At 56.7% G+C, this 17,062-nt stretch overlaps 5 protein-coding genes across 5 annotated transcripts; 2 read left to right on the forward strand and 3 right to left on the reverse strand.

Annotated features, from left to right (window-relative positions):
- Positions 1–1,602: 1,602 nt before the first annotated feature.
- Positions 1,603–3,378, forward strand: SPRG_02943 (hypothetical protein; the record flags this gene model as incomplete). The annotated part of the gene is made up of 7 exons (XM_012341527.1): positions 1,603–1,988; positions 2,041–2,152; positions 2,206–2,441; positions 2,498–2,690; positions 2,739–2,838; positions 2,890–3,135; positions 3,194–3,378. The coding sequence occupies 7 exons, from the start codon at positions 1,603–1,605 to the stop codon at positions 3,376–3,378; spliced, it is 1,458 nt and encodes a 485-aa protein (XP_012196917.1).
- An 848-nt stretch (positions 3,379–4,226) lies between these two features.
- Positions 4,227–6,790, reverse strand: SPRG_02944 (hypothetical protein; the record flags this gene model as incomplete). The annotated part of the gene is made up of 2 exons (XM_012341528.1): positions 4,227–4,901; positions 4,961–6,790. The coding sequence occupies 2 exons, from the start codon at positions 6,788–6,790 to the stop codon at positions 4,227–4,229; spliced, it is 2,505 nt and encodes an 834-aa protein (XP_012196918.1).
- A 1,289-nt stretch (positions 6,791–8,079) lies between these two features.
- Positions 8,080–8,469, reverse strand: SPRG_02945 (hypothetical protein). Its single transcript, XM_012341529.1, has 2 exons — positions 8,383–8,469; positions 8,080–8,337 (listed from the first exon to the last, which is right to left on the reverse strand). Exons 1-2 carry the CDS (start codon positions 8,446–8,448, stop codon positions 8,146–8,148), a joined length of 258 nt encoding a protein of 85 aa, XP_012196919.1. The 5' UTR covers positions 8,449–8,469; the 3' UTR covers positions 8,080–8,145.
- Positions 8,470–8,781: 312 nt separating this feature from the next.
- SPRG_02946 (hypothetical protein) lies at positions 8,782–14,996 on the forward strand (the record flags this gene model as incomplete). Its single annotated transcript, XM_012341530.1, has 17 exons — positions 8,782–10,548; positions 10,593–10,709; positions 10,758–10,895; positions 10,967–11,393; positions 11,458–11,591; positions 11,636–11,725; positions 11,775–11,948; positions 11,992–12,129; positions 12,177–12,268; positions 12,320–12,452; positions 12,512–12,676; positions 12,731–12,817; positions 12,864–12,980; positions 13,026–13,115; positions 13,167–13,231; positions 13,281–13,433; positions 13,604–14,996. The coding sequence occupies 17 exons, from the start codon at positions 8,782–8,784 to the stop codon at positions 14,994–14,996; spliced, it is 5,280 nt and encodes a 1,759-aa protein (XP_012196920.1).
- Positions 14,946–16,871, reverse strand: SPRG_02947 (hypothetical protein; the record flags this gene model as incomplete). Its single annotated transcript, XM_012341531.1, has 7 exons — positions 14,946–15,264; positions 15,310–15,555; positions 15,607–15,706; positions 15,755–15,947; positions 16,006–16,241; positions 16,295–16,406; positions 16,459–16,871. The coding sequence occupies 7 exons, from the start codon at positions 16,869–16,871 to the stop codon at positions 15,023–15,025; spliced, it is 1,542 nt and encodes a 513-aa protein (XP_012196921.1). The 3' UTR covers positions 14,946–15,022.
- Between the last annotated feature and the right edge of the window lie 191 nt (positions 16,872–17,062).

Below are 17,062 nucleotides of genomic sequence, written 5' to 3' on the forward strand. Positions count from 1 at the left end.
ACGCTCTCCGGCTACCTCTACTCGACGCCCAAGACGGCGTCCAGCATGCACCAAGCCGCGTTCCGCTACCTCTGGGCCGTGCTCCGCGCCTGCGTCTGGTTCACCGTCTGGCGAGTCCGGAACGACCGCGTCTTCCGCGCCGACCTACCGCTGCCAAGTCCATGGACGATTGCCGTCAAGGCGGCACGTGTCGCTCAACTGCACGTGCACCACAGCCTCGTACAAGAGCCCGAGCAGCCTGCTCTTCGTCGTCTTCTCCAGCTCCTCGCCCAACACGAGTGGCCGCGACGTCACCTCGTCCCGCGGATCGCGCTCCTGCCTCCGCCTGCCTAAATCAAGTCCCTCAACCGAGTACACACAACGAAGAAAGTCCGACAATTTTATTTAGCATAGTTTTATCTATTGTAATAGACGACCCACTTCAACAACAACTAGAAACGGTTTCATTGGCTCAGTCACGGAACATCCATTTCAAAGAACGACCTATGGTTCGTGTGAACGGGGCGAGCAACCCCAACATTGCTGCACACAAGGCAGCGATGCGCAAGTATCGAGCCACAAGACACTTGCGTACTTTAACGCGATACCCAATGACATGCCGCCCCAGCTTTGAATACACTGCGTGTGTTCCTGGAACGAGGTACTTGTACGCATTTGCCACCGTCTTCATGCATCTTCACGTAAGCGAGAGGGTTCCTTCATGAGTATCATGGACTTCTCCTTTAAAGGTCGACAATTCGATTCGTACCATGTAAAGTACTGTAGTCTTTTAGTTGTCGACACCTCGTGGAAACTCTTAGCTTGGACCTACACGTGTTTGATGGTCTTAGACCGGATCATAAAAGGACTCGCTGTACAGTACATTGTACTACGTGTCTCATGCAGTTGGCAAGGAAGGTTGTTACGTCCGGCATGTACGAATTTTCAGTCGACCCGAGTCATTGTGGCATCGCAACCTTGCCGCGGGTGCGACCAAGCCAATGGGGCGATGATTGTTCTGTAAGCCGTGTCCGATTGCCACGTGCCGTGACAACGGGTAGACCAAGTGGATAGACCAGTGCTTGCGCATGGCGCTAGTATGGCTTGGATCTAATGACGATGGGACGAATAGCCAAATCATTTTAAAATGTGCCAAAATAGTGAAAAAGTAAAAATTAGACTATATTTTCGAGGTGCTCTTGGCTCAAACATGAGCAGAGACGTTCTTAGTCTATTAATTTGAGGAAATACATGATTGAAAGCCCCGACAGAGTCCTCGTCGCGTTGTGTCTGGCCAGGTCCGATCATGGGGCTCGCAGCACTCGCTCGTATAAAAAACAGCTGGCGACAAGTTGGATCATCAGCCATCCAAGACCGTGTTGACGCCGGTCCACGAATAGTCTTGCCACGCAAGCGCCATTTTATTAGCAAAAAGCCACGAAAAAGCTACAGCGTAAAATGCATCAGAGTGAGGACGAATATTTCGCCTAGGTGCCATGCGGTATCTGCGATGCGGTGGCAACTGGCTCCGCGCAGACGCTGGCGATCCAGTGCGCCGAACGACGTCGTTTCGAACGCACATTTTCCAATTGGATCGACATCCTCTGTATCAACAATCCGATCATGCACGCTCCGACGCTCTTGTGCACGCTCTCACTTCTCGCGGCCATGACGGCGACGGCCCAGAACAAGGTACCAGCGTCCGGTTGGGTGAGCCCGCTCGTCATCAAGGGCTACAAGTTTTTCGAGCACACGACGGGTGCTGAGTTCCGCATCAAGGGTGTGAGCTTCTTCCCGCGTGCAAACGCTGGCACCAAATTCAACGCCAACTCGATCGACTGGTTCTCGGACGACATGGAGACGATCTGGCGCCCGCAGCTCGAGCAGCTCAAAGCGCTTGGCGCCAACACGGTCCGCATGTATGCGGTCGATCCGTCCAAGTCGCACGACAAGTTTATGTGCGAGCTCAACAAGCTCGGCATGTATGCGTTTGTCGGCATGTCGGCCGTGTAAATCCTCCCCTCTGTCTCTAGTCTAGTTTACTAAACTCTATTTGTGTAGCTGCGAGGGCTGCTACATCCTCGACGAAGAAACCCCGAAATGCTACTCGCCGGCGATGTTCACGCGCGCCCAAATGATCTACAACGCGTTTGCAGTTTACGACAACGTGCTCGTATGTCGACGCTTGTTGGTCATGTCGGGTATGAATGGCATGTTCGTGGTTAGGGTTTCAGTGTCGGCAATGAAAACAACTTGGGCAAGAAGATTGAAAAGTCGGCGCCGTGTGTCAAGGCGCTCATCCGCGATGTCCGTGCGTATGCTCAAAAGTGCGCCGGCTCGGTGCGTCAAGTGCCGATCGGCCTCGACAACGCTGACGTTGACACGCCGTCGCACCCTCGCGCATCCTGGCTCGGCTACTACGACTGTCTCAAGAGCAACGACGAAAACACCCGTGCCGAATGGTAGTTCAACGTTCTCCATTGGTTTGGACTGGACACTGATACAATATTGTCGATAGGATTGGGTTCAACCCGTACGTTGAATGCGACCCGACGACGCACCTCAAGTACGCCGACTCCAAGGGTCTGCAAAAGCTCGTTGGCGACTACAAGAAGGCGGGGTATTCGCGCCCGATCGTCTTTGGCGAGTTTGGCTGCATCGATATCACCAACACGATCAACAACATTGAGCAGCAGCGTACCTTCTTGGAGGTACATTTCGCTCTCGAATCTGAACTTGAAACTCAAATTACATGGTAGGCGAAATGGATGAACGAAGAAGCCGAGATGACCGAGTACGTCTCGGGCGGCAACGCGTTCGAGTACAGCGTCGAGAAGGCCAACCTCATCGACAAGGCGGGTGTGTCTAGTCGTTTTGCTAAAACAACACATGTCTCACCGCTGTTGGTAGCGACACCGCCGTATGCCAAGAAGGACACGGGTCGGTACGGGATCGGGTACTTTACGCCCGACAACTGCGACCACGACACGATCCCGTGTGTCTACAACAAGTACCCCGAGTTCGACAACCTCGCCTTGGCGTACAACTCGACCAAGGCATCAACCGTCACCAAGGACGCGTTCACGCCGGCGCGATCGACTGTGATGACGTGTCCCGTCGACTTTCCGACCGTCGACTTGCCCCCGACGCCGTCGGGTACGCCGCGATCTCCCTTGCGAAGACTGAGATTTGAGTCTCACTTTTCCATGTCTAGTGCCCATCCTTCAGTGCACGACCGCACAGCCCATGTGCAACAATGGTGCGTCCAACAAGCACAAGAACCTTGGCGGCACGGGCAATGGCGGTGCGTCGGGCGGTACGAGCGCGGCGCCGTCGCTGCCGACTACGTCAACGCTGGCACTTGGCCTCGGCGTCACGATCGCGCTAGCGCAGCTCTAAGACCACACATCGCTTGAGCAGATAACAAAGTGTAGTCGTATTGAATACATGCATTTAAATGTTCATTCAACGTTCGTTTCGACGCCAACCGATGAGGTGCGTAACCTCCGATTCGTACGAGCTGCCACGCCATCCATTCAAACTCTAGCTGATAGGGCTAGCGTCCATAGACTGCATCGTAGCGATGCGTGAGCCGCTGCGTTACGCGAACGACACTTAAAGAAATTATCAATCAATCAATTAGCGTGTTTGCATTGAAATCAAGTTAGCAAAAACGAACTCAAAGACGTCGCATACGTAGCGCTACGCCAGAATGCGTGGGAGTTGGCACCAGCACTTGGTCGTTGGGAGTGAGCTGCGCACGGAGAGATCCATCCCGTGTTGGACCCCACTTGCCTAGGATGGAATAGCTCGCGTGAGGTCGCACACAGGCTCCTGTACTTGGACCACCCGACAGAGGAGTGCAAGCCGTTGAAATCAAATCAGCAAAAACGAACTCAAAGACTTCGCACACGCAGCGCTACAATGCACTCTATGGGACTGGCACCATGATCTACAGCATCGCTCGCGATCTGTAGCCTTCTCCAACACAGTGCATGTCGCCGTCCAAGTCACGCGTCTCTGTGACGCTAATGTCACCAACGGTGCCTACTACAGTCAGTAGTGAATGGCGGCATGCATCGTCTTGCCAAGGTCAAGTTTTGACGTTTGTGGGACGCAAACCCAATGCGATAGAATATCATAGACAACGGCCTCATAACTGATATATAAAGTGCTTGTATGGAGGTACTGCTCATGATAGAATGGTCGTATACTAGTCTTTAGTATGTTCGCCGGCGACGAATTTGTCAGTGTTTGTGGCGGCGGCGCTTGCGCGACTTGCGTTCGCCGCCTTTGGGAGGAGCAGTCGTTGGAGGTGGTGCAAGCAACGCGTCCAATGTCGCAACCGACGCCAGATCTCTGTCTTGTAAAAAGTGGTTGCCCAAAAAGGCTTGCGCCTCGGTCACCGATAGATCTCGCGCTGACGGCGTGCGGCGTGCGTCGTCCAGAAAGATCGCTCGGCACCGCGTCGCGAGCGCAACGATCGCGTCACGGAAGCGGCCGGGGAACATGGCCGTCACTTGCTTAATGACGGGAAAGAGCTGGTTTCGGTTCGTGTCGAATGTCGGTGGCATTTTTGCAATCCACTTCGTCAGAAAACTCGGAATCTTCTCGGGGGCGATGTCGTTGAACGCGACGACCGTTGCCATGACGAGATCCACCATGATATCGGGCGTGACCTCTTCATTTTCTGCATTTTGGAGGAGCGTGACGGCGCACGTGTCCAAGAAAATGATCGCCGAAGCGCGCGTCGACGCCGCGATCGTCGCATGTTTTGTGACGAGCCACGAGACGGCGATGACGACTTCGTAGCCATTGAGCAGCGCCACTTTCTCCATGAGTCGTTCGTCGCAGCGGCCGATTTGGTCCATAACGCGCAAGAGACAGTAGCCGCCTTCGAAGCTCGACGTTGCTTTTTGATTCTTCGATGTCGGTGCCCGTCGACATCCTTCGCAATGAAATCCAGGTACGGCTTTTGAACCAGCGTCGGTTGCAGCGCGGTTGCCTTGAGGAGGAGTTCCGGGAAGATTTTCAGTCGATCTTCGGTCGTGAAACGGAGCGACAGGAGCGTGTACACGCCGCGGCGGTGCTTGTAGAGAAAGCTGTCGACAACCGACACCAGCGCTGGTGGCAGCTTGTGGTTCAGCCAATGGCCATTCGCAACCAAAGGCGCCATGTCGTGGAGATATCCGTCCATGAGAACAATGTACTCGTCGATGGTCGAGGACGGCCACACGGATTGGTGGATGAGCACCTCGTGCCAGCAGCGCTTGAAGAACTCACAAACAAACGGCTGCTTCAATGGGGTGCACTTGCCGTTCTTGGTGGCACCCGCCAAGTTCGCCAAGAGCCGAGAGATGGATCTCACGTCGTCTTTGACCCAGCGTTGGATGAGCCGCAGCATGGCCGCCTCCAGAGCTGGCCACCCGTACGTTGCCAAGCAGAGGTAAATCATGTCGGTCTCTGACCATTGGTTAGAGACCGATATTGCGTCGCCGAGAAAGAGCTCCGCCATCGCCACGTTGTTGCAATTGACCAAGGCATCGTTCATCATAGTGACGTACTTGAACGGCAAAACGTACTGGGGCGGCATGCTCTGGAAGAGCCCAATGGCGCCGTGGACAAGATCGTCGGCGCAGTGCAGACCGAGCTTGCTGGCTCTTGAGTTCGATATCGCCTTCTTGAGCAGCGGGAAGGCGACTTCGACTCCCACGATACCGACGCGGCAGGCCTTGGGCCAAAAGAGAATCGCTGCTGCTGAACACGCAAAGATGTCGTTGTCCTGACCAAGCGCTTCGCCAGCGTCCTTGAGAAAGGCGTTGGCGCGCTTCCCCAGCAAGCGCTGGGCGACAATCTTGGGGATCCGGCACGATGGATGTGGCACGCTCGCGGCCACGATGTTGAGAGCCCCAATGTCGGCAAATATACGAGGCACATTCGTGGTAAACTGCACAAGTGCGATGTCGTAGCACTGCGTGGCGACGAGGAGATCGACAAAGTCCGCCTCTGCCGGCTTTAGCGCGCCAAAAACGAGCGCTTCCATCTCGTATCGAATCGGGCGCGCAATGCGCTGGCGAGGCGGCAGCGGTGTCGCCGCAATCGCTGCAAATGCAGAAATCGACTCGTGGCGCGGCACGGGCAGGAGCGAGGTGTCGTCCAGCGGGAGATTCACACCCACCAAGTGATACACGAGCGCGGCGCGGTAGCCGGACGTGATGGGCGACGATGCCAGCGTCGTGTTTCTGTACGTTGCTAAAAAGCGCATGGCCTTCTTGAGTGGCTTCAACTGCACCGACGTCGACGCGCCATCGAAAGCCACCGTGATCTTGCCGCCGTTGTACGGCGCGGGGAGCACAACGACGAGCGTGCCAAAGAGATTCGTGTCGAAGTCCTCTGCGTCAATGTAATCGGGTGTAAAGGCATCCACGGAGCCCGTCGTATCGAGGCACATGTGAGAAAAGTACGCGCAGAGATTCGTCGTCGTCATCCCCAGCCCGAGGTCCACAGCGTCGAGAACGTGCTCGTCAAAAGAGTCTTCCCACGGACTGTCGTCTCGGTAGTCATACCGGATGTCTTCCAACGGAACTGTGATGCAGCCGTTGATGGCCGTGTAGCGCGCGAAGAGCTGTTGTTCTTGTGCTGGCGGCAGCGGCCATTGCAGGAGGCCGTCGACGCCTTTGACGCTGATCTCGGGCAGCGTGTCATTGGGCACCTTGTTGGCATAGGCAAACGTCTTGGCGGCTCGATACTTGCGCATCGCGGCCTCGTGCGCAGCGATGCCGGGGTTGACCAACCTGTTCACGGCGACCATTGTTTATGACGGCTTTTCTTTGAAATGCGAGCTTCATTGGCCGGACGCGTCGCCAATCAACACTGTTTCAACGCCCAACACGCATCGGATTGGCTAAAATTAGATTATGACGTGGCAGCGCGGTGGTCCGCGCTCTGCTACGACGTGCACGAACACGAGTCCTTCGCTGCCTACCTACTAGTACCCGAGACATCGAGTACTACGCACGCCAAATGGGTTAATCTGCAATCAAACAACTGTGTGTGGACAGAGAGGGCGGCGAAAGACATTTCTAAGGCATTTAGCGAGTACAGGAGCCTGTGTACGACCTCGCGCGAGCGATCCCTCGGTGAGTGGGGTCCACCACGGAATGGATCTCTCCTCCCAACGACCAAGTGCTCGTGCCAACTCCACACAATATGCGAAGTCTTTCAGTTAGTTTGTGTCCATTTGATTTCAACGCGGGCACGTTTGATTGATTGACAAATGTGAAGCTTTCTAGAATCGACCAGGCGCGCTGCGGAGGCTAGACCCGCCATGCTCTGCCACTAGCACGCAGCCAGCAAGGCGAAATGCACGATCAAATCGCCCGAGTTGACCGAGTACGTTACGGGCGGGAAAGCGTTGAAGTACACAGCGTCGAGACGGCCATCTTGGTCTAAAAACCTGGATTTTTTGCTCCGATGTTCGGTTGTTCGCTGCTTCACGTTGGCCCGTATCGAGTGACGATACCACCTGTGCGGCAATAAACGCCGGGTGCAATGGTATCGGGAAGTCCTTTTACATCGGCCAACTGCGATTCTGCTCGACGCCGTGTGAATGAAGCGTTTAACAACCTGACGACGGTTAACAACGCGACCACAGTCCAGCGGTCCACTCGGCAAACTGTCCGAAACGGCATCACTAACTTCGCCACCGAGATTCCCACCGCCCAAGGATTTGTAGGTGGACTGACTATGAATTGGTATTTGTCTAATGCCCACTTTGTGAAATTTGGTGGCACAGAGCGTGAGGCACGACGACGTATGCAATTGGTACAAGGCCTCGTCAGCGACAAAACGGCGCTAGCAGCTCGACATCTGGTGCCAGAGCATAGCCACATCGATTGTGCTTGCGCTTTCACAATTCGTGGTCGTGACGGCTTTTGATTCTTTGCCGAATCCATCCGAATGCAGTCAAGGCATCGAGGTCGTACGCGGCGGGCTTGCGACGTGTGGCCATTGCAGTCGGTCATGGCGGATGCGCGATCGATCCATCAAGACAGGCGCTGCCTGCTGATAGCACAACAGTGCAACAATAGTGTCAGACGTGCAGCGTGCAGGGGTGCGGTAGGCGTGGCAGGGTCACGGACAATACGCGCGATGCGATTTAGGTTACTAGTTGCGGACGCCTTCCATGACAGACTTCTCGCCAGGGTACAACTTGCTGATGGCGACCTGTCGCCGGAGGATCGCGAGCTGCTCGTGGCCAAACGCCAAGGCAGCTTCGGCGTCGGCGGCGGCGGCGCTCTTCTTGGCGTGGAAGTCGGCCTTGATACGGCGCTGCGCGTACGAGCGGAACGTGTAGTTCTATTGAAGAAGCATGAGCACACTGCAGGTGCTGGCAGGTCGCACCTCGTACTGGGCGGCTTGGCGCAGCATCGTGCGGTACAAGCTCAGGACCTTCTGCTGTTGCGCCATCGTGCTTGCTCGAAATGAATTGAGAACACCAGTGAAGATGGGGTCAGGAATGGATCGATGCCATTGGCCAAAAGAACACAAATTTGGCCAATCCGAAGCGCTACACCTATAAAAAGTGCTCGCTTTTCGACCAATCCCACGCGTGCAACGTACTGACGCAGTATAAAACGAGGCCACCTGCACTCGCACCGTGTCATTCGCTAAAAAGATTGCATTTGCAAGGGTCCAGCCAATGAATACGCGACATGGCCTTGCATTTCAACGAATCATGAGCACGCCTCGAACAAGTGCGCTTTGTCAAGGTTCGTATCTTGGGCGGTCGCCACGATGGAGATGCAGAAGCTCCTGGCGCACCTGCGCAGCATCGAGGCCGGCCACGACACGAACGAGCGCTTCCTCCAGCGCTTGGCGCCGTCGTCAAGCGGCGTACCCACGAAAGAGGATGACATTTACAAGCTTCTGCGCAAATCCAGGACCAAGAAGCCACCAGCCAAGAAGCCACCGCGGCAACAACGGCCAGCGCAGCCTCAGCCCAAGCCCGACTCGCTCCATGACCGGCGCGAGCGGCTGCACACTGTCATGTCGTACGAGCTGAACCGAAAAGCCAATTTGTCCGTCGTGCCGTTGCCAGCACCAATGGCATCGCCACCCAAAGTGCGTCATCTCGACCCCAAGCTGCAAAGAGCGCTGACCTCGGCGCGCGATCACCAAGCCGACGAGGTTCGCGCGGCCGAGATCGACGTCGACACGGCGCTCCACGACGCCGAGACGCTCCTTCCGCTCTCGTTTCTTATGGAGCGCAACCTCGCTGCGCTCTGCCAGTCGAAAGCTGGCGCCATCATCAAGACCGCGTTCGAAACCTTTGCTTTGCATTTTTACGACGACGCGTGGCACCACTGGATGGCCTTTGTGGCATCGGCACGGGAGCGAGAACGAGATGCAGCCGTGCGGGTTCTCAGCCGCGTGTACCGCGGGCACCTTGCCCGACGTGCCTGTGTCCAGCTGCGCGCAACGTATGCCGCGCTCAACGCGGCGACGGCGGCAGTGCTCGACCAGCGCATTGCGCACCGCCGCAGCTCGGCCCTTCGGATTCAAATGGCGTTTCGGCAGTATGGAGTTCGCCGACGGCATGCCGAAGCGATCGCCAAGCATACCGCGGCCCGCGTCATCCAGCACCTCGTGCTCTATCAGAAAGCCCGGGCGCTCCGGTTTGCTGCCATGCTCGCCGACGTTCGACGCCATGCGGCGGCCACTACGATCCAGCGTGTCGTCCGCGGACGTCGCGGCCGGGGCGACGCTGCCCGCGAAGCACTTGGTCAGAAGCGCGCCGCGATTGTCGCCAAACTGTGCGACCCCAAACTCGCCATCGCCAACCGGTTCGAGTCCCAGGGCGCGGCATTCCGCATTCAAACGGCCGCTCGGGCGTGGCTGTGCCGGCGCGCGGGCCGCCGATACCGCGCGGCGCTGCGCCAAGCCGCGGCCCGGAAGATGCTCCATCATGCGCTTGCCTCGTACGTGGTCCATTACAAGTACAAAATGCGCAAAATGGCGCTTATCGCTTCCCTTCCAGCGCGTCAGGCTGCCGCACGACTGCTGCAGCGGGTGATCACCAAGTGGATCCTTCGGCGCAAGTGGCAGCTAGATCGCCTTGTCCGGCGAAAGCAAGCGCGACTGCGGCGGGTCGAAGCCTACGCCAAGCGTCGGGCGCAGCCGCTCGCGGTCGTGTCGCGCGGTCTCCAAAAGGCACAAAACCGCGCACGTGGCGCGCTGACGTCGTTGATGTCGGCGTCGAGCGCGGCGGCCAAGGCCTCGGATCGCCGTCGCCACGCCGCCGTCGCGATCCAGCGCGGCTGGCGCTGCAGTCGGCTTCGATACAAGAAATACTTGCAAACACTGTATGCACAAATCGAGTTTCTAGAGCTGCGCAAGACGGCGCTCTTTGCCCACGCGACGCGCATCCAAAAGCTGTGGCGCGGCCGCCGCGCGCGCAAGCAAGTTAAATTTCTCTGGCTCGACAAGGTCACGCGGCACGCCGTGGCCAAGTGGCGCGCGCGGCGACACCGGCGACGCACGATTGCGGCACAGCGTATCCAGCGCAAGGTACACCTTTTGCTAGTTGGCGTCGCTTGCATCGTGGCGTCTAGTTTCGAGGCGTCCGCGGCCGGCGACTGGCGAAGCTCGCACTTGCCGAGATGGCCCACGCGCGGCGTTGTGCGACAACGCTCCAGCGTCTGGTTCGACCATGGCTCGCCACACGCCATGTACACATGAAGACTATGTGACATGAAAAACCTGGCGGTATCTAATAGATGCATCGTCTTCGCGACACGGTGCGCCGTCGCCACGAGACTCATCTCGTGTGCGTCGCCTCGCTGCAGTGCTGTCGCCAAGCCGCCGTCGAGTATTTGATCTTTAAATCACTCGAAGGCGCCATCGGGGATGTTCTCGTACGTTGGTTTTGAGATATATTTTTTGGTGCCCAACTCAAACTCAATCTCACATTTGTCAATGGACGTAGACGTACCCGGCGTGGTTGGCCAGCGCGAGTGGCTTTACACCTCAACACATTTCCTTTCCGCTACTCCAATTGCTCTTCCTCGACTACAACGGCCTCAAGCGCGAGCATTTGAGCTCGATGCCGTTGAAAGAGCTGCAGCAGCTGCGACTGGACCGGTCGAAATTCCTCAAAGTGTTTCGAGACGCGTTCCCCAACACGTCCCGACACATGGACATGTCGTCGGACGCGGATAAAGTCCTGAGTCGCCTCAAGGAGTACCCGAGCCAGTCGCGCATCTCGCTCTCGTACGCGATGTTTACGGCGGCGCTCAAGGACATGGCGATGCTCGCAATCAAGTCGAAAGCAACCGACCTCTCGCCCGACGCACGCTTGCTCACGCTCGTAATTAAGCACATCAACAGCGGCAAATGGGCAACCAAGTCCAAAGGTAGGACGTCGAAGGAGATACATTTTCTTACCCGTATGTATCGGGTGTTGACGGTATCGACTAGCCGCGGACCAGCTCGCTGCGTACGTCAACCAGTGGCTCGACCACGCGGCGCGATGTCTTCAGCGACTCGCCCGACGCGCGCGGGACCGAGACCGCGGCAATGCTCTCTTGCACATCAAGCGCGTCGAGTGGCAGGTACCAAAGATCGCGTATATCGCGCCACGAACCAGCGGTGGTAGCAACGACTGTTGGCAGCGGCGGCGGCGACTATCCAGCGGGCGTGGCGGCGGCGGGCGGCGCAGAGTTACCTTCGATCTCTTGTGCGCGCGGTGTGTCCTCTCCGATGCACGAATGTTGCAGTGGGCGAGCGCAACCTAGGTCTTTCGCAAATACATTGATGCAGCGACCGGACTTCCTTACTGGACCAACCCGCGCACGGGCTACTCGACGTGGACCAAGCCGCGCTTGCTCGGCAAAGGCGACGTCGACACGGACGTGATCCCGATGGCCGACGCTGACACCGAGTATTCGATCCGCTGCACCAACTGCAACGTACGTAAGCATCCCATTTTTGTGTACAATATTGTCGTTTTAGATCAACCCGATCGCCGAGTCGTGCTTTCACTGCGAAGACATGTACTGCGCATCCTGCTACGCACAGCTGCACGCCAAAGGCAAGATGGCGACGCACGTCCACTTTGCTATCCAAGGCTGCAGTCTCTGCAAGTTCCAGGTGCGATGGGATACCTATATATTTACTTGATGACGCGAGCACGACAGGTCGGGACGCGCCACTGCCACCAATGCAACGCCGACTACTGCGACAACTGCATGCGTTATGTCCATCAAAAAGGCAATCTCGCGTTTCACACGTAAACAGAGTATTTCTGTTGATGTTCCGTGCCATGATATTTTATGAGTAGGGCCGACCCGCTTGTCGCTCTCTGTCTCGACTGCAAGGAAGTGCGTGCGGTGCGCGTGCAGTGCAGGACACACGACGTCAAGCTGTGCCTTTCGTGTGCCCATGGCCACCCGCCCGAGCTCTGTCGGCTCGAGGTGTTTTCTTTTGTTTTATTCGAACATAGGAATTGGGCATGAGACTGTTCATTGTTTAGACAATACCGTTCCTGCCGTTCTCGCTTGATGACGCCTTGAACCGCGTCCATCTCGACCGACGCGAAAAGCTCGAAGCCGAGCAAAAGCGCATGCAAGACCAGCGCGACTTGGAAGCACGGCGCCTTCAAAGCGCCCTGCGCATCCAGCGCAACTGGCGCCGCAAGGTACTCTTGCTTTACTTTATATACATGGTACGGGAGTACACCATTGGCTTGTAGCTGGCGCACCAAAAGGGGTTCCAGAAGCTTCTTTCATTGGCCACCGCCAAGCAAGCCGAGTGGGCCAAGCGACAGCGCGACCGCAAGGTGAATGACGACACCTTTGGTCGATTGATGGATACTATTGTCTTAGAAACAACGGACACTCGGGTTTGTGGTCAAGGACATCTTTGGGAAGGCCGGTTTTCTCGAAACCGACACGCCGGCCCACCAAGTGCTGCGTCGTCTCAACGTCTTTACGCGCCACAAGGTTCGTGGATGCTTCTCCGGCACTGTGACACGATGCTGTGCTCAGATACTGGCGCGGATCCGAAAACTCCAAGTGCCGCTTGACGAATACCTCTTCCTTGGCGTCCTTCTACCTGGTCACGCTTCAATTGCAGCCGTAAGAATCTCGTGGCAGATGCTTTGATGATGAGCGGGATGCATCGTATAGGGCAGCACGTTCCTCGAGACCAGCGAGGACGTCCGTGGCTGGGTCGTAAATGGCCAAGCCTTGCGGTATGTCGCTACATTATACCGTCGCATTCATGTACCTTTTTTGGGCTAGAATCCAAGACCACGTGTGCTACATCCACGCCTCGGAAGCCATGCTCGAAGCCAGCCTTGCACTCCACGAACCATTTCGTTACGAGAGCGCGGTGCAGTCCCCGTATTACGCGATCGAGTTCTCGACCCAATTCCCAACCCATCTCAAGGCCATGTCCGCATGCGATATATCAACGAGACGACTGACCAAACACTTTTTAGTCAAAATAAAACCGGTTTGGCCAAATTGCACAAGGCCGTACCAGAAGTCCACGTCGCAAACGCACGTACGTCAGGTATTATTCCATGGCATTGGTTGCTAGAATCGGGTATGGTAGTGGCCAGCCTCGGCGCCAAAGTCCAGTCGCTTGCCCACCGCGTCGACGAAGACTCGTTTGTGGGCAAGTCCCTCAATAAGATGGCCAAGTCGGTGCAAGGCGCCGCGCTGCGGAAAAAAGTCGCGCTGGAAATCCGCAACGAAGAACAAGCCGAGCAGCTCGACCAAGACAAGAAAAGCGAGCGACAACGGTCGGTTATCAGTGCCGGTCGACGGCAATCCTGCGCCTCGATGACGGCCGTGGCCGCGGCGGTGCGCATGGCGTCCTTTGCCGAGCTGGAAGGGCTCGGACCACTTAATGGTGAAAGCGACGATGGAGTCGGCGCTCGGGTTGAACCGCTGCCGGGAGCTCCGATCGACAAGGGCCAAGCCAGCTACGAGCCGTCTTACGACACTCCAGGTGGCGCTGGCACCAACGAAGATGCAGCGTCAAGCTACCCTGCCGACGCGTACGCATACCAAGCGGCAGCCAGTCCAGGAATTTACGACGCCACCTACGGCGAGGCGGCATACTACCAGCAGACAATCGGCAACTACGGCGCATACAGCTCCGAGACGGACCCCGCCTACTACGACTTTACACAGACAACGTACGACGCGGCGGCGGTATATGGGACAAGTGACAGTGGCGGGGACTACGCAGCAGCACCCGACCAAGCGGCGCCAACTGCGTACGATGCGGTATATGGTGGGTACGATGCCAGTTACCCGAGCGGCGAGTACCCGGCGAGCGGTGAAGCGACAGTTGGCAGCTACGACGCAAACTACTCGTACGCAGCGCACAGTACTGGCACAGCGCTGGATGCGCCATCGATGGACGGTTCAGGTCTGTATGATGCGTACAACCTAACACCGTTGGGCGATCCGTCGTATGGGACTCATCAAGCGACGCCCTCGCACACTGCACCCTCTTACGACGACTACGCTTCCGCCAGCTACGACCCATCGACGAGTTGCGACACCTCTACCGGTTACAACGCGTCAGCTGGCTACGACTTTACGAATGGCTATGATCAGCAAGCCAGCTATGATCAACATGCTGCTTACGATCAGCAAAACGGCTACGATCAACAAGCCGGCTATGATCAACACGCCGGCTACAATCAACAAACGGGCTATGATCAACAAGGCGGCTATGATCAGCAAGCCGGCTACGATCAACAAACAGGCTATGATCAACAAGGCGGCTATCATCAACAAGGCGGCTACGATCAGCAAGTCGGCTACGACCCGCAAGCTGGCTATGACATGCAAGTCGGCTATGATACTGCGTGTGACGGTGCGTACGACGTCTCGGGGTCTGCTGACGGCACCGATCCGTGGCAAGAGATTTACGACCCACAAAGTGGCCAGTCGTACTATTACAATGCGATAACGGGCGAATCCGTCTGGAAAACATAAGACAAGTTGTTAAACCACTAGGTTTTCTACGCTACGATCGCGAAAAAGGCGGCGATGGCGACCGAGAGCAGCGCAATAGACGTCGTCGCCACCGCGTTTTCGCCCGTCGAGTTGGAGTCCTTGCTGTTGGAGCTGCCGCCGGACGCGCCGCTCACGAGTTTCTTCTTGGGGGCGGCCGTCGCCACGTCGAGGGGCGTGGTCACCTTTTTCTTGTTGGAAGCGCCGCCGTTGCAGACAGGTTGCGCGTTTGAGCAGCCGAGGATCGGAACTAGCTCCGCGTGAGATACCTGTCTACGACCGACATGGAACTTACCCTTGGGTGTCGGAGGCAAGTCGACGGTCGGAAAGTCGGCCGGGCACGTCATCACAGTCGATCGCGCCGGCGTGAATGTCTCCTTCTTGAGCGTCGACGGCTTGGTCCCAGTATACGCTTTTGCGAGGTTGTCGAACTCGGGGTACTTGTTGTAGACACACGGGATCGTGTCGTGGTCGCAGTTGTCGGGCGTAAAGTACCCAATCCCATACCGACCCGCGTCCTTCTTGGCATACGGCGGTGTCGCTACCGATAGTGGTGAGACATGTGTTGTTTTAGAAAAACGACTAGACACACCTGTCTTGTCGATGAGGTTGGCCTTCTCGACGCTGTACTCGAACGCGTTGCCGCCCGAGACGTACTCGGTCATCTCGGCTTCTTCGTTCATCCATTTCGCCTACCATGTAATTTGAGTTTCAAGTTCAAATTCTAGATAGAAATGTACCTCCAAGAAGGTACGCTGCTGCTCAATGTTGTTGATCGTGTTGGTGATATCGATGCAGCCAAACTCGCCAAAGACGATCGGGCGCGAATACCCCGCCTTCTTGTAGTCGCCAACGAGCTTTTGCAGACCCTTGGAGTCGGCGTACGTCAAATGCGTCGTCGGGTCGCACTCGACGTACGGGTTGAACCCAATCCTATGGACAATATTGTGTCAGGGTTCAGTCTAAGTCAATTGAGAACGTTGAACTATACCATTCGGCACGGGTGTTTTCGTCGTTGTTCTTGACGCAGTCGTAGTAGCCGAGCCAGGATGCGCGCGGATGCGACGGCGTGTCAATGTCGGCGTTGTCGAGGCCGATCGGCACCTGACGCAGCGAGCTTGCGCACGTGTCGCCGTACGCACGGACGTCGCGGATGAGCGCCTTGACGCACGGCGCCGACTTTTCAATCTTCTTGCCCAAGTTGTTTTCATTGCCGACACTGAAACCCTAACCACGAACATGCCATTCATACCCGACATGACCAAGAAGCGAAGACATACGAGCACGTTGTCGTAGACTGCAAACGCGTTGTAGATCATTTGGGCGCGCGTAAACATTTCAGGCGAGTAGCACGTCGGCGCGGGCTCATCGAGAATGTAGCAGCCGGGACATCTACAGGATATGCGATTTCAGTGCCATCGACTCGAAATATGGCAGGACGTACACGGCCGACATGCCTACAAAGACGTAGATGCCCATTTTGCTGAGCTCGCACATCAACTTGTCGTGCGACTTGGTCGGGTCCACCGCGTACATGCGCAGAGTGTTGACACCGAGCGCCTTGAGTTGCGCGAGCTGCGGCCGCCAAATGGACTCCATCTCGTCCGTGAACCAGTCGACCGAGTTGGCGTCAAAGTTCTTGCCTGTGTTGGCGCGCGGGTAGAAGCTGATGCCTTTGATGCGGAACTCGTCGCCCGTGACGCCGTCAAAGAACTTGTAGCCCTTGATGACGAGCGGGTTGAGCCACCCGGCGCCCGTTGTCGACACCGTGCTGTTGGCCGACGCGGGCGTGCCGAGGGCCGACTGCGCGGCCACGGACGTAGCCGCGGCCAAGGCGAGGACGCTGGAGAGATGCATAGCAGGGCGAATGCAAATGAGAAATGATCCACGTTCTCTACGACGATCACGCCGGCGTTACGCACCGCCGTCGCACGCGCAATGATTGGTGTAACCATAGAAGCCAGTGCAGTCGTGCTGCCCCTATGCCAGCCCATATTCTTGCTCGTATGTACATATTATATATACGGTATCCTCTAAATTCGGTAACA

The sequence above is a fragment of the Saprolegnia parasitica genome (assembly GCF_000151545.1).
Source record: "Saprolegnia parasitica CBS 223.65 unplaced genomic scaffold supercont2.7, whole genome shotgun sequence".
NCBI lineage: Eukaryota > Oomycota > Saprolegniomycetes > Saprolegniales > Saprolegniaceae > Saprolegnia > Saprolegnia parasitica.

What these genes read in the sequence shown, in the direction of transcription:
- SPRG_02945 (XM_012341529.1), bottom strand. Translation starts at nt 8,448, where the DNA reads ATGGCGCAACAGCAGAAGGTCCTGAGCTTGTACCGCACGATGCTGCGC. An exon ending in GCCAAGCCGCCCAGTACGAG is followed by an intron (nt 8,338 to 8,382) that starts GTGCGACCTGCC and finishes CTTCTTCAATAG; the next exon opens with AACTACACGTTCCGCTCGTA.